Source organism: Lithobates pipiens, unplaced genomic scaffold (genome assembly GCF_037356315.1).
Source record: "Lithobates pipiens isolate NorthernLeopardFrog02 unplaced genomic scaffold, aLitPip1_a1.2 Scaffold_19, whole genome shotgun sequence".
In the NCBI taxonomy this organism is placed as follows: Eukaryota; Metazoa; Chordata; class Amphibia; order Anura; family Ranidae; genus Lithobates; species Lithobates pipiens.
The window spans coordinates 108,620,908-108,636,399 of NW_027507764.1; the positions used below are offsets into that span (position 1 = coordinate 108,620,908).

The 15,492-nt window shown below is 42.0% G+C and overlaps 1 protein-coding gene across 1 annotated transcript in view; it reads right to left on the reverse strand.

Annotated features, from left to right (window-relative positions):
• Window positions 1-3,804: 3,804 nt before the first annotated feature.
• Window positions 3,805-15,492, reverse strand: part of NOM1 (nucleolar protein with MIF4G domain 1) — a 31,247-nt gene continuing 19,559 nt past the window's right edge. Inside the window, exons 8-11 of the mRNA XM_077491147.1 lie at window positions 12,612-12,744; window positions 9,748-9,879; window positions 9,496-9,605; window positions 3,805-6,234 (exon numbers count right to left, since the gene is read on the reverse strand). Coding sequence (XP_077347273.1) covers window positions 6,063-6,234; window positions 9,496-9,605; window positions 9,748-9,879; window positions 12,612-12,744 — 547 coding nt within the window. The 3' untranslated portion in view covers window positions 3,805-6,062. The remainder of the gene's footprint in view (window positions 6,235-9,495; window positions 9,606-9,747; window positions 9,880-12,611; window positions 12,745-15,492) is intronic.

Here is a 15,492-nt window from a genome sequence, read left to right on the forward strand (position 1 = left end):
TGCTGCTTTTAATGCGGCTGAGTGCAAGGAGTACCAAGATGGGCGTTGCAGGCAGCCTTTCCTCATGGCATGAGTGCCTGGCCTGCCCAGTGTCCATAAATGCCACCTGTCAGTGCCATCTACCAGTGCCAGCCATCAGTCAGTGCCTGCCATCTATCAGTGCTGCATATCAGTGCCACCTAATCATATCAGTGCTGCATATCCTAATCTGTATTGTGCTTTGAAAATGGCCACATAACTTTAAAAAAAAAAAAGTATCGGTAAATCGGTGAGTACTTGAAAAAAAAAAAAAAAGTATCGGTACTTGTAGTCAGTCTTAAAAAAAGGTTATCGGGACAACCCTAATTTGAAGATGATCATGGACTTCTAAAAAGGCAGGTGGATGAGTATATGTGGTCCAACTACCATTGCCTAGTAGGTCCATAAATACAAATGCTTGGCTTAGGCGACTGCATCAATTGAGTGGGCAAAAGATGAGTAATACCAGTCAATGCTCATCTCAGAACAAGCCAGTGAAGGTTTTTTTTTTTTTGTCTGGTCAGTCAGTGGGGTCATAGTCAAGAAGTGAAGGATGGTCATCTCATGAAGCTTTAAGTTTAGAAAATGAAAAAAAGAAATGCTTAGAACATCGGTTGATCTTTTATTGTTGCCCGTGTACAGGTTGGTGAGACATATTTTGGGTCCAAACGAGGGACAGTTGGAATATATTCCATAAACTGAACTGGCTACAAAAATGTTCTTGCAGAAGAATCATTTGTGCCTGCTCCCAAACCTATACGTCTTCCTAGAATATCTTATATATCTGTCAAGTGTCGGTTTAACCTTCCTCTAAGTTTACATTAGTACAGATAGGGGTTGATTTATTAAATCTGGAGAATGCAAAATCTGCTTCAGCTCTGCATAGAAACCAATCAGCTTCTAACATCAGCTTGTTCAATTAAAGGGGCTGTAAACCCTCATGGTTTTTCACTTTAATGTATTCTATGCATTAGGGTAAAAAAAGCTTCTGTGGTGCTGCAGCTCCCCGTTTTACTTACTTGAACGCTGTCTTTGGCCGGTGTTCTATCAGATAGTTCCCGGCCTCAAAAAATGCCCGTGCATGCGTAGTATTGAAGGGCACTCCAGCTGATTTGCCTTTCAGCTGGCCTGACATAACCAGGGCGCATGCGCTCAAGGTAAGAGGCATCTCTCGATGAGAGATACCATTTCATGGGCACAATTGAAACCTATACAAACAGTGGAGGGAGACTGTAGTTCTCAGATTGTGCCTTGCTGTTGCGGGGCGGCTTTACAGAGTGCTGATGGTCCGGTTTTGTCTGTGTTGCAAGGCGGGTTTGCTGTGTTGAATGGCCAGTTTCGCCTGTGTGAAAGGACGTGTTGCAACACAGACAAAACCAGCCCTTCAACACAGCCACTAGCCGCCCTCCAGCAGCAGCGGTGCACAAACTACTGTCTCCCTCCACTGTTTGTATAGGTTTCAATTGTGCCTGTGAAATGGCATCTCCCATTGAGAGATACCTCCTACAATGTGCACATGCCATGGTTACGTCAGGTCAGCTGATCCTCAAATCAGCTGGGGTGCAATTCAATACCGCGCATGCGCAGGTACGTTTCAATGGCAGGCAAAATCTGATAGAACACTGGGAACGAGCATACCAGCCCTAGCTGGTGTCTCTTGTCCTGATTGGCTAGAATGATGGCAGCGCAGCCATTGGCTCTCACTGCTGTCAACCAACTCCGATGATGCGGCACCGAGTCCTGCATTCTGTGTGTATGGACACAGATGCAGGATTCGGGAGCGTGTCCGCACGGGTTTCCGCCAAGGAGAATGCTTCTGACGTTGACACTCGATGTGGGGAGGATCCAAGATCACCGCCGAGGAACCCCAGAAGATGAGGATCCAGGCCACTCTGCAAAACAAACTGAACAGTGGGAGGTAAGTAGGACGTGTTTGTTATTTATTTATTTTTATCTTTTTTAGGCCCCTTTCACACGTGTGGATCCTGGGAGGATCCGTATTCAGCCATCCGCTTGCTCAGCGGGGATCTCTCCATTGATCCCTGCTGAGTCGGTGGATGACAAGTCCGCCTCTGCACACTGTGCAGAGAAGGACCGGTCAGATCTCCTTTTTCCTCTATAGAGGGGAAAATCGGATGAAAACGGACCGTCTGTCTGTTTTCATTCGATCTGCAGACGGATGAAAAAAAATAGGGGTTTTCCTCTGTTATCAGTTTCTGATCATAGCAGAGACTGATGTTATTGGATATTCATCCTCTGACATCCACTATCCCATAAGGATACACGTATGCCCATTTTTCATCCGAAAACAGATGGATGAAAAGCGGACATACGGTCCGCCTGTGTGAAAAGGGCCTTATTGGTGTTAAAAAAAAAAAGAAAAGGGGATAGATAATCAACACGTAAACAGAAAGAAAGCAGAGAGGTGACCCACCCACCGGTCACTTACGTATACACTGTGAGAGAATCAATCCAATAGAGTGTGTGTTACCTTTGAGTAGAAAAGGTGAGGTTCCCTTTTTATTTGTGCTATCAAGTTCAGTGGAATTACCAACTTTTTTTTGCTCCCACGTGTCCAAATAACAAATAGAAAATAAAAAAACACAGGAAAAGTATATTGTGGAAAATTTCTGATTAGCATTTCAATCAAGAAGGACTCCTGCACGTTCAAACACAGTAAAACGTAATTATGCCATGGACGGCTCTGCTAACCATTTAGACCACACTTTCTGGTATTTTTTGGGACAGCCTCTGTTGCTAAATGTGTCTTTATAGAGGGGTAAGCTCTTATTCACCAGCTGTTTCCAGAAAGTACTCGTTGGTGGGACCGTTTTTTTCCAATGAAGTGTGATGGCTTTTCTAGCATAGAATAGTAAACTCACCATAGGAAGCCCTGTCACAGTGGGGATCATCTGCTCAACAAGTCCTAACAGGCAAACTGACATGGAAGGCTGTAAGGAAATATCACTGACCAAACGTATGTAGGATAACACTTCCTCCCAAAACCCTGTGATAACTGGGCAGGTCCAGAAAATGGGAGTAAAGTCTGCTGGGGCTCTCCCACATCTCCAGCACTCTGGAGGGAAACTGAAGCTCATTTTATGTAACCTGAATGGGGTAGAGTAGGCCCGGTGGATCAGCTTAAACTGCATCAAGCGGTCTCTGAGGGAAACTAAGGACTGGAATGGAAAGTCCCAGATATCATCCCAGTTATCACCGTCAAGTTCTGGGACATCTTGAAGCCAGCGGGCCCTAAGCTTCTCCATGGCTGGTAATAAAACTCTAAGGAGATGTGAGTATATCCAGGTGGATTTTTTTTGTACATTAAAACCTGAGGACATCTTCCAGAGAGGCTTATCTGAGCTGGGGGTTGACGTGTTTTTTTTTTTTTTGTTTAAATAACAAAGAACACAAAGCTTCATAATCCCTTTAAGCTTTGACAAAAAAAGCTGGAAGCTGATTTTGAACTCTCCAGCTTTAGTAAATCAACCCCATAGTGTCTGAATATCCTGTACAGCACCAACCTGCAAGCAAGCAGAATGATCATTTAGTAAGGAGGTGCAATTGTCAGGAAGGTGATGAGTATTCCTTTGGTGATGCAGAGGTGAAAGTGTTAGAACATCAAATCCTGACACAGAAAAAAAAAAACACTAATTGCTAACCTTCAGTGGGATGATCCTTGATTTTATCAGAACCCTGCCTGGATTGTACATCTATATAGCACAATAAACCACAACATGGCCGTTTACGGCAAAATGTACTACATGGAAAATGGTTACACTGCACTCATGTTTATAAACTTTATTCCGCTATTTTGGAACTTTTACAGCGCTTTTTCCACTCCATTTCCTTATACGTTTTGTGCACTCTTTAAAAATGTTACATAAAACTTAAACAATTCGCAAGAGATGCATTAGAAGTAACCAGCGCCGACAGATATTATGTTTTTTTTTTATTATTGACAGGATACCATCTAGTGGCCAAAAACAAAAATGACATTTGTTTACCATATTATGGTAAAGTATACACGTCTTCAGTTCAAAGACAGAAAACATTTCTACTCAGTAAAAAATATTGTATTTAATCCAAAACCCACATTTGGTATCAAAAGGCTGCTCAACCTGCTAGTTGCACAGTTATAAAAGTTTTATTTTCAAACCCCTTCAGGACCTGAGAGATTTTTTTTTCTTCTTGTTGGCTAGAATATGGACCACAGCATATCGTTTTCACGCTTTTATCATTGACACATGAAAGGGAGAGAAATTTTGTGAAACTGTTCTCAAAAAATGACAGTGCCCTTTGTTAGAGTGAAATGCCAAGTGATCTACACTCTGATGTGGGATCATGCAATAATTCAGATCTAGGCTGAATAATAGTTTAGGGATTTAAAAACATGTCCACCCAAAACTATTGATTTAGTTCTGAATGGAGGGCAATAAATATTGATTACTGATATGTAAATATACTATACATATATAAGGTCACTCATTTTCCCCCAGTGCGCTCGATTCCTTGTTGCTGTCAGGAGACTATATATTAAAGTCAGTATAGCAGATACAGAGTTCTGATTGAAACAAAAGAATCAGCCAAACCTCTCCTGTAATATTCTCTGCATCATGTGCACATTTAGGCTATGGAAGAAAGTACATATGAATCAATAAACGATACCTCTTTCCAGGAAACGCTGCAACAGTGTTACAGTCAAAATGTTCACTCCATTTCCTAATGTACGGTGTTTTGTATAATTCTGTCTACAATTATCTGGGTCCCACTGTAGCCCCTTATAATGATTCCGTGCAATGCTCAGTCTTATGGTCAAACACACAGATCAGGTGACTTCTCTCATTCAGGGGTTAAACCTTGGTCCACACTGATGCGATGCAGGAAACGCAGTGAATCTTGTGCATTTCCCGCACAGCAATCGCATGGCTTTCAGGTTATCTGCTGTGAGTGTCAATATTAGATTAACGACGCCCAAAAACAGATCTCAAAAAGCAGTGCGATTGCCAGAATCAGATCTCATGGACGTGTGAATTCAGGTGTGGAAAAAAAAAAAGAGGGTCCTGCACCATTTTGGCGCTAATGGGACAAGAGTTGAACCATATAAAATGTATGGCTCAAATTGCACTGCGCAGACATTGTGTATGATGTGCACAGGAATGCAGTACAATTTCTGTGTGAATCACATGCAGCGTCCTGCAATGCACAAGTGTGAACCCAGGCTCAATGACAAAAAATGTTAACATACATGGCTAGCCTTAGTGGACACTGGAGGGCTTCTGGGCACATCCAGAAGGAGCACTGGGAAATACACGGCCACCTCTGTGGCACACCATAACCAGTTTGACAAGTGGCATGCTCCAAAAAGTATAGCTGTATGGATCAAAGCAAGATTGGCCAACTCCAACCCCTATTCCTGATGTCACATGCACTGCCAGTTGTCAAAAGCAGCAAGAACAGGAAGGAGGAGGCATTGTGCAGACCCAACAGAGCCTTCCCTTTCATAAAACATTCCTTACAGCTGGGATACTTTCACACTGAGGCGGTTTTCAGGCAGTTTAGCACTAGAAATAGCCTCTGAAAAGCACCTGAAAACCTCCCATTCACTGCAGTGTGTCTTTTCACACTGGGGTGGTGTGTGTGGGACGTTACGAAAAGTCCTGCAAGCGGCATCTTTGGAAGCGCTGTAAATAGCGTTCCCAAAACGCCCTGCCCATTGCAATGAATGGGCAGCGCTTCCAATCCACTTTGAAAGCATTGCAAAACGGGACTTTATATAATTTTTTTTGGGGGTAAAAAGTGTCCCGCTAGTGCCCGAAAAACAAGCGCCGCTTTAGCGCCAACGGCCGGGAGCTGCCAGTGTAAAAGGGAACTTATAGTGTTCTATGTGAAGGTCTGAACCTGTTAGAAAATAGTCCAGCAAAAATTGACTTATCCACTATTCATTTATAATTCTCTATAAAATTATCAAAGTTTATAAATCAGATCATGCTCTTTAGTAACATGGTTTCTTATCTTCTGTTAGAAAAGGCCATGTGAAGTCTCTATAGCCGCAGTTTGTTATCCTTCGCCTGCAGGGCTTTCAAGGCTATATCTGCTTTCTGCCGCAGCAGCTCCGCTTCCTCTGCAGTCTTCTGGATGTTCTTCAACAGGAAATGGGAAATAAAGAGTTTTAAGCCTTCACGCAGCATTCCAAGCTTGGGGTTGTCAGAGATTCTGATGGGAAAACAGAAAACAGTTCTTATAATGACAAGCAATGAAAAAGCCATGTTAAATAGAAAAAAAAAAAATTGTTTTTTTTTTGTTTGTTTTTTAATATGAAATGTCCCTACTACCCATATTGCCATCCATACATTATTGAAAGCACTCTCTTCCCCTGTAGGGTAATCCTCTGGGACCAAGGCCTAAACTGCCACATCTCACCTACCGTGCCACCTGCTGCTGAATTCTGGCTTTGCAATTCCTACAGTCAGGTACAGAGAAGCATGATGGCTGGCATTAAGAGCACAACCTATCACAACCATGCTGGATTTTTTGGGGTTAGTTTTACACTCAATGATTTAAAAAGGGACACTACCATGGGAGATTACCAGAGACTGCCATTACTGAACTCTGCTCTAGTTCACAGACTGTCATTCTATGTTGTCTGAATTTCTGTACTGGAACAAGTAAAGGGATTAATGGTCCTGACAGTTACACCATGCTTGTTTCTGGACTGTGATTGAAACCAAGCATCTAGCATTTTCATAAGGATTGCAATGGAAGCTACCATACTTCTCCTGAAAATGCTGCACTATTTGTAAGTCACAGACTTGGAAAAGGGGAGTGCCAGCTGTTGTACTAGTTTTGCCTCAGTGACCCCAGACTAAAGCCAAAACGTTATTGTAACACAGGTAATCGGCATTTTGAAAAGTTGTGACCAGCACTGGTCTATATAATTCTGTAAAAGTACATTTAGATTTAATTAAACATAAAATGCTTGAATTTCAATAGCCTCGAATAACAATTATGTAATCTACTAGGCATGAAGGAGAAACATTTTGGACACTACTGTATAGAAGAATTCTATATGTCAGTATGACGGTATGTGTCATAAGTAGAAAAAAACCTGTGTGTGAGGGCTGAAAAAATAAATAAATAAATAAGTGAGCAGCAAGAAACTCTCATTGAACCATGGGATAATGGGTGGTTTGCCTTAAAAGAATAAGTTCCCTTTTGTAACATGTTACACCAATGTTCAGGGCGCAACATGCAACACGTTACAAATGCAGTGGCTCCTGCACCAAACTCCCCCAAACCCGTTTTGACAGCGAGCAGGGGATCTTCTCCCCCCCCGCTCGCTATCGCAATCTAAAAGGAATGAAGCTAGGGCCCCCCCCCCCCGCCCATAAGCATCATTCATTAATTGTGTTCTGTGAATGTGAAAATGACAAGTACAGACAGCCTTAGCGGCTGTCAGCTTGTAGTTCTCAATGAACTACCAGGGCACTGTTGACCGCTCTAGTAGCTCATTGGTTCTTCCTGTCATTGAATAACTGCCTGCCCATATTGGAGGCACAGACAGACAGACAGCTGCACAGGCAGACTGCAGGACCGTGACATTACACCTACAATCTACGGTTTGTGGGTGCAATGATTTACAGGCTCCTAACAAAAAATAAAAAAAATAAAATGATGGATGCTCATTTTTTTTTTTTTAACTAGGAAAAAAGAAAGTGCATTTAGCTTTCTTTTTGTAAAGGTAAACTCATACTTTAAGGTGGGGACTCGGTAGCAATGTACGGGTATCAGACGGTGCACAGGTAGGTGCCAATAGCAGTCATCCTGTGTAGCCTTCTCTTCTACAGTGCTTTTAGATATAGATAAGAGGACAGGCTTACTTTAAAGGGCTATAGTCATCAAGTATCCAAAAATATGTCGGACAATAAAAAATAAAAAATTTGAATAAAATCAAGGGATTCTTAGCCCTTGTACACACGGTCGGAGAATCCGTCGGAATGTGTCCTATCGGACCGTGTCATCGGATAATCCGACTGTGTGTGGTATGCATCGGACTGATTCCGTCGGACCCAATTTTCCAACATGTTGGAAATATTTCCCGACCAACTGGTTCGATCAGACATACTCTGATCATGTGTAGAGAATTTTGATCAGACCAAGTGCCACGCATGCTCAGATCAAATTCCTACATCAAAGCTATTGGCTACTACCCGGGCGTAGTCCCATCTAGGGCTGCAACCAACGATTATTTTCATAATCGATTAGTTGGCCGATTGTTTCGATTAATCGATTAATCGGTTAATAACCTTAAAAAAAAAGAAAGTGGGTCAAATTGACGTTCATTTTCAACTACAGTGATGGGAAAATTTGGAAATAATAGAAAACTTCTTGGTCAAAGGAATTTTCAGACAGTGTATGTGGTTTTCATTCAGAAATTACATTAATTTTAAAAACAGAATGTTAAAACCAAGTGAAAATTTCAAACAAAAGTCTTTCATTCAGCGAATGTACAAAGATTTTTCGTCTGAATATTCTCATCTGAAAATTGATCCGTGTGGCCAGCATAAGGCTCGGGACACAGCTATGCAGTTTGCGTGTGATCTGTTTCTGCAGTGCTTTTTGCTGTGCGTTTTTGATTTCTGTGCACGTGATTTTACTGCAATTTGCGTTTTTTGCATTTTTTTTTTTTGGGCAGATTAAAAAACACAAATTGCTTCCATTACATGCTTTTCTGCAGCTTCTTCATTGAAGTATATTGAACCAAAGAAGCACTGTTTTGCGTTTTAAAGTCCCTGACTCTTTCCAAATATGCAACGGCTGAAAAAAAGCACAGATGTGAACGTATCCCATAGGAAACCATGTAAATGAACTGTAGTGCGTTTCTGCAAAAAGCACCAATAAACACAGATGTGAACCAGATCTAAGACATTTAGTAACATAATGGGGGTTAAAAATACTAAAATGAGCCCTTTATAGTAAAAAAAAAAAAAAAAAAAAAAAAAAAAACAGATAATCACTACTTTAAGGGGTTCATTTTTTACTGTAGAACTATGAAATATTTACAGTAGCGATTATTTGCTCTTTTTATACTATAAAGGGCTCAATTTAGTTTTTTTAACCCCATTATGTTACTGGCCGATTAATCGATTATGAAAATGGTAATCGATTAATTTCATAATCGATTAATCGATTAGTTGTTTCAGCCCTAGTCCCATCGTAACGAAATTACGTCATCACGTTCTGAATGATCGGATTTTTCGACAACCTAGTCCGACCATGTGTATGCAACAGTTTCGGACAAGATCCGACGGATCTGGTTGTTGAAATCTCCGACCGTGTGTACAGGGGCTTAGAGAATTCCATAGTCAACAGAATATAATAAATAAAAAAAACACAAGTTCATTAAAGGATTTAGGAAAGGTCCTGTTTTTTTACAGAAAGCAGAGGTAAACAAAGTGCAACAAAGCATCTACTTACTTTCCAAAGATCACAGCAAGATCATCAGCTTCAGCATCCACCAGCACTCTGCTTAGAATCTGGCGCAGGAAAGAGACTTTTGTTTTATCCAGCTCACTGAACTCTATGACCTGTGCAAGATGTAAAAGAAAATATAATCCTAAAATATTCAACAACTTATAAATAAGAACAGAAAAGCATATACAGTACATGCATTACCAAAGTCAAAGGCACTTTGAAAGTGGTTTTAAGCTAGGGAGACATCATACCTACCTTAAAAATAGAGAGTGGAAGCGATTTCTTTTTAATCAGGTGACTCAGGAACTGGATGAGATTAGAGAATGTGGCTGTTGACAGATTTCCCAAATCCCGGAATTTATCCCACATACTAAACTGAAATGTCATCTGAGAGATCATACAAATAAAAGAAAATGGATCGTTAGGCTCAGGTTTGGAGAGAAAAAAAAAAAAAAAAGTAGGGGTCTGAATTTTCTATCATTATAAAGATAGACACTCAATCTGTCTCTGGGTTCAATATTTCACTGAGCTTGAACAAGAATGGAACTTGTAGAGTCATAACATCTGATTAACATAATTGTTCTGGATCAATGACTCGCAGTCCATCTATGCCAGCATAAAAACCTGGCACCTAGCATTCTCAGGAGGCCAAATCAGCAGCGGCCTACATGTAATTCTCAGCCTAAGATTCATTTTCTATCCTGGGGAAAAAAACTTGACAAACAAACCTTATACTCATTTCAGCTAGTCTTTTTCTTGTACAAAGCTCAACCTCAGAAGCGCAACATAAAAAAAAAAACGATGCAAGTGAGAAAAAAAAAAATCTCCCTATCTCCTACATCCATAACATCCCTGAGATTCGGGGTAAGTGGCAACCTCAGCCTGGACTCCAGCCAGTGAAGATATTTGCCAGCACACCATGAAACAACACAAATAGTGTCCAAATGGGTGATTTATTACATGATCACAAGACAAGGATAGTGCAACGCTTCTGAGCCGCGCAGTACCCCTTCATCAGGCATGTGATGGGCTCCAGCCAGGCCACATCCCCGTTGCTGGAGTCCAGACTGAGGTTGCCACTTACAACTGGTCTCAAGGATAGTATAGATTTAGGGAGATTTTCTTTCACTTTGAGCTACCCAAGGAGCTGGGACGAGCTCCCTCCCACGCCAGCACTCCCAGTGGTGGACATTCGGGACTTACAACCCTTCTAGAGAGCATGAGCAGCACACAATCCAGGTCTTTGGGTCACATAAATAAATGCTTGGTAGCTGAAACTACAGGACTACACATTAAGTGGCATGGTGGGGAGCACCAAAGAATTCACTCACAGGGATACAAATACCATAATCATCATACCTTCCTAAATAGAGTTGGTTTTCCATCAAGTGGAGTAAAAAAAATAAAACTAAGGCTGGGTTCACACTATGTGCGGCAGCAGGGCGTCCGGTGCATCCCCGTTCATCGTTTCAGACCCAAAATTTTGCCTGAATTGGCACCTGAAATGGAACCATAGATGCACAGGATCCTTATGCTGTGCGCTCCGCGGCCACCTCGAAAGGTGTGAACCGGCTCCATTGAGAGCCAGTCACACTTTCCTGTCATGCAACTTGGATGCGGGGAAACCCGCATTCAATTCGCATAAGTGTGAACCCAGCCTAAAGTCTCATGTACACTGGACATTTTTACAGCTGCTGTTTTTGGCGTCAGATGTTTTTTCTACAGTCAATAAACTCCCCATCTTATTATCCTATGTGTCCATGCACACATAGTCCGTTATCAACTGTTTTTGGCAGGGGTGTTTTTGGGCTGTAAAAAAAAAAAATAAAAAAAAAAAAAAAAACACCCCAAACTAATGGGTTCTGAGACAATTTTTTTCAGCTGTAAAAACGCTCTAACGTTAAAAAAAAAAACGCTCAAAAAGCTATTGCAAAAATGCTGAAAAACTCACTGCAAAGCTACTGGTGTTTTTATAATGTTATTATAACGTCCAGTGTGCATGAGGCCTAAAGCTTGATTTAACTGCCTTGGACTATTTGCACACAAGCAGTGGTCATGTTCCTGCTGCATGCATTCCAGGATCCAGTGCAATAGCAAAATACTACACCAAACTCTATGCTGGTATTATCCAATATGTTTTGCATCATGACAAAAAAAATAAAAAAAACAAAAGGTTGCAGGATTAGTTTGTGTTGGTACTGCAGCCCTGGTTTCCGGTCAGGTCATAGCTCAATTCAAGACTATGTACAAATACACCAAATAGTAACCTACTTAGCCTGTGTAACCACTTCCTCAGATTAGAGAAACAGCCAGTGGTGAAATCCAATTACAAAGCTCTTTAGTTTGTTTGCTAGCTCTATAGTATTATTTGTAACGCCTATTAGGAGACATGAAACTTTATTCTTATGTCATTTGACTGCCTTTCCAAGGAATCTAATCTCTGCTCTTAAAAGTGGTTCTGCACCTTTAAAAAAAATATTAAAAGCCAGCAGCTACAAATATTGCAGCTGCTGACTTTTAATAAATTGACACTTCCCTGTCCCAGCGATGTTGGCGGCAGATGACGAGCAAACGCTCGTCTCTCTGCTGCCCCCGCCACCATCCTCTGTCAGGGAATCAGGAAGTGAAGCATTGCGGCTTCACTGCCCAGTTCCCTACTGCGCATGCGCGAGTCGCGCTTCGACTCTCTGCTGGTCCCCGCTGTGTCCTGGGAACTGTGCGTTTCCCAGAACACAACGGGGGGGGGATGGGGCATCTGCGCCAGTCTTATCCCGGAAGTGGGTGCAGACACCTGGATTATCCAGGTAACTGCACCCCCCTCCCCCCTGAAAGGTGCCGATTGTGGCACCGGAGGGGGGGGAGGGATCAGATGAGCAGAACTTCTACTTCAGGGTAGAGGACCGCTTTAAAATAAAAGATCAGCAGAATTTAAAACCAACATGCGAGTACAATGCTGCATTAGAAAATGTTTATTGCTTTTAATAATGTTTATTATCTTATAAATGATCATCAGGAAAGGAATGAAATTACAAAAAAAAAAAAAAAAAAAAAAAAAAAAAAAAAAAAACACATCATCTAGCACATGAGTAAGAGAACTGCATTTTGAGGGCATGCATTACCTGAAACCTTCTGTCGTATTCACAAAACTTGCTGGCTAGAAAGGCGTAGAATGGATTGTAGCGCTTTTCCTGCAGACAGCAATCTATAAGGACATGTACAATCTCTCTTTCTTGATGGTCTTTCAACCCTAGCCTAAAAGGACACAAATGAAACTGTGAAGAGTCCACATATACAAATATATTACATGATGATCGGGAAATGGCCAACCCACTAAACTGCCAACCAGTGGCGGCCCGTCCATAGGGGGCGCCCGGGCGCCGCCCCCCCCTTAAGTGTGGTCACAAAAAAATAAATAAAAATGTAAAAAAAAAAAAAAAAAAAAGTTTTAAAACTGCCTCTTTAAAAAAAAAAAAAAAGTTCTTTCAGGAAGTGCACTGTGCTCGAGCGCCGGTCACAGTGCACTATGGGAACGGCCACGCCAATGCAATCATGAAATTGCAGGCGTGGCGCTTCATTTGCGGGCGTTTAGCCCGCCTCAGGGCGCTTTCTGAAGCGCTGAGTAGTTTCCGCCCGGCGCTGTAGTATTGTTACTATGGCCGGGCGGGCAGTTTGATTGACATCTGAGTTGACTCAGATGTCACTTCCTGTCTTCTCTCTCCCATTTCACCTGAGAGAGGAAACAGGAAGTAAGAGGAGTAGAGCGGTGTGCAGGAGAGGAGCGGAGAACACCGCTGTGTAAGAAGAGGGGCTGCAGCAGTCTGGGGCTGGAGATGGCTGCTGGTCAGGATGGAGCCACAATCTGGACATTTGCTGGTTTTTCTGCTACTTGTCTCGGCTATAGGATTCTCTCCATCTGGAGCTGCACAAAAAGGTAGGACCGCTCTCTATCATCAGGTGTCTGTGGGGTGACTGTGTTCCTATGGTGGGAACACATTGGGGGTCATGGATATTGGGTGTCTATGATAGACTGCACCTGCAAAGCAATGCTTGGACTTGTAGTTCCCCATCTGATCTCAAGCCCTTGGTGTAGGTTATGTTTAGGAAGTTTTAATTTCCTGTAGAACTACAGAAACCAGCCAGCTCCCTTGGGATGCCGAGTCCATCACATAAGCCGGAGAACCATGCCTTGCAGGTTTCTGTCTCTGCTTCGGGTCAGGCATGGTATTGTAGGTTCAGGTACAAACTCCTGTGTCAAGGCTGTTCTATGTCCCCAGCCCATAAAACACGCATGTCTAATAAGGATTAATGTCATTTATCAATGACGAGCCCGGTGTATAATGTCCAGCCTGTTATGTGATGTGCAGAGCCCGGTGTATAATGTCCAGCCTGTTATGTGATGTGCAGAGCCCGGTGTATAATGTCCAGCCTGTTATGTGATGTGCAGAGCCCGGTGTATAATGTCCAGCCTGTTATGTGAGGTGCAGAGCCCGGTGTATAATGTCCAGCCTGTTATGTGATGTGCAGAGCCCGGTGTATAATGTCCAGCCTGTTATGTGATGTGCAGAGCCCGGTGTATATAATGTGCAGCCTGGTATATGATATGGATTCTATAAGGGGTGTGGCTTATGAGAAGTGGGAGGGGCCAACCGTGGAGGGGCGGGGTCTTGCGCCCCCCCATCCTAAAACTTCACCAGCCGCCACTGCTGCCAACTGTTGATGTATTATAACCTAGGCAATCCCTACCAGCCAGAGTTGTGTCATGTAGCTGTTCATCCTGGGAAAACTACAGATTTCCCAGCTGTGACATACAATAGAACATTTTTATTAGGACAAATAAACCTGTTCAGTAACAGCAGCAACACAGTACAGTAGTAATTAATACAGTTTACTCCCTCACACCCAAACCAATTGATAGAGTTCATAACCACTTCTCCCGGGTAGACGTCATATGATGTCATTGACTTTGAGTAAAGATATCTAAATGAGGTCTGCAGCTAAAGGCATCATCCAGATATTTTTTTTTCTCAGCCTGCGATTCCCCACATTCTCTCTGGCAACGGTAGATGTAAACACTGATTTTTTTTTTTTTGCTTCATAAAGGAGGACCTGTCATGCCATATTCATTTTACAAGGGATGTTTACATTTCTTGTAATAGGAATAAAAGTGATCAAAAAATGTAAGGGAAAGTATTTAAAAAAAAAATTTCAGTGGCCCCATCCCCTCGTGCTTGCACGTAAAAGCATACGCATATGTAGGTCACGCTCGCATGTGAGGTGTTGCTGCAATGGTTAGAGCGAGAGCAATAATTCTAGTGCTAGACCTCCTCTGTAACTCTTAAATCGTAACCCGTAAACATTTTTAAAACGTCACCTATGGAGATTTTTAAGTACTGTAATTTGGTGCCATTCTACGAGTGTGCAGTTTTAAAGCGTGACATGTTTGGTATCCATTTACTCAGCTTCACATCATCTTTCAAATTATCCAAAAACATTGGGGAAAATATAGATTTTTTTTAATCATGAAAGTGTTTTTTTTCCCCCCAAATTTCATGTTTGAAAAATTGCCACACAAATTCCACGTGACAAAAAAATAGTGCAATGACTGCCATTTTGTTCCCTAGGGTCCCTGATAAATATATATAATATATTATATGTTTGGGGGGGTGGTGGGTAATTTTCTAGAAGAAGAAAAAAAAAAGTGATAATTTTTACATGTAGGAGAGAAATGCCAGAATTGGCCTGGGTGGCAAGTGATTCAAATTCTAAGAGCAGCTACAGACACCCATGTTTCCAAAAGCACTAGTATACAAAAGAGTGAAAGCAAAAAGACAAAAAGGTTCAACATTAATGGATATTTTAATTGATCCTGTTGCCAAGGCCAGTCTTGTAAACTTACTTACCTTTTGAAAAGGTATTCAATCCATCTAGGTCAAATACCTATCCCCCTAATATCACACGTGGTGGGTTCCTCCTGCTGGCCTGTACATCCTATACTGACAA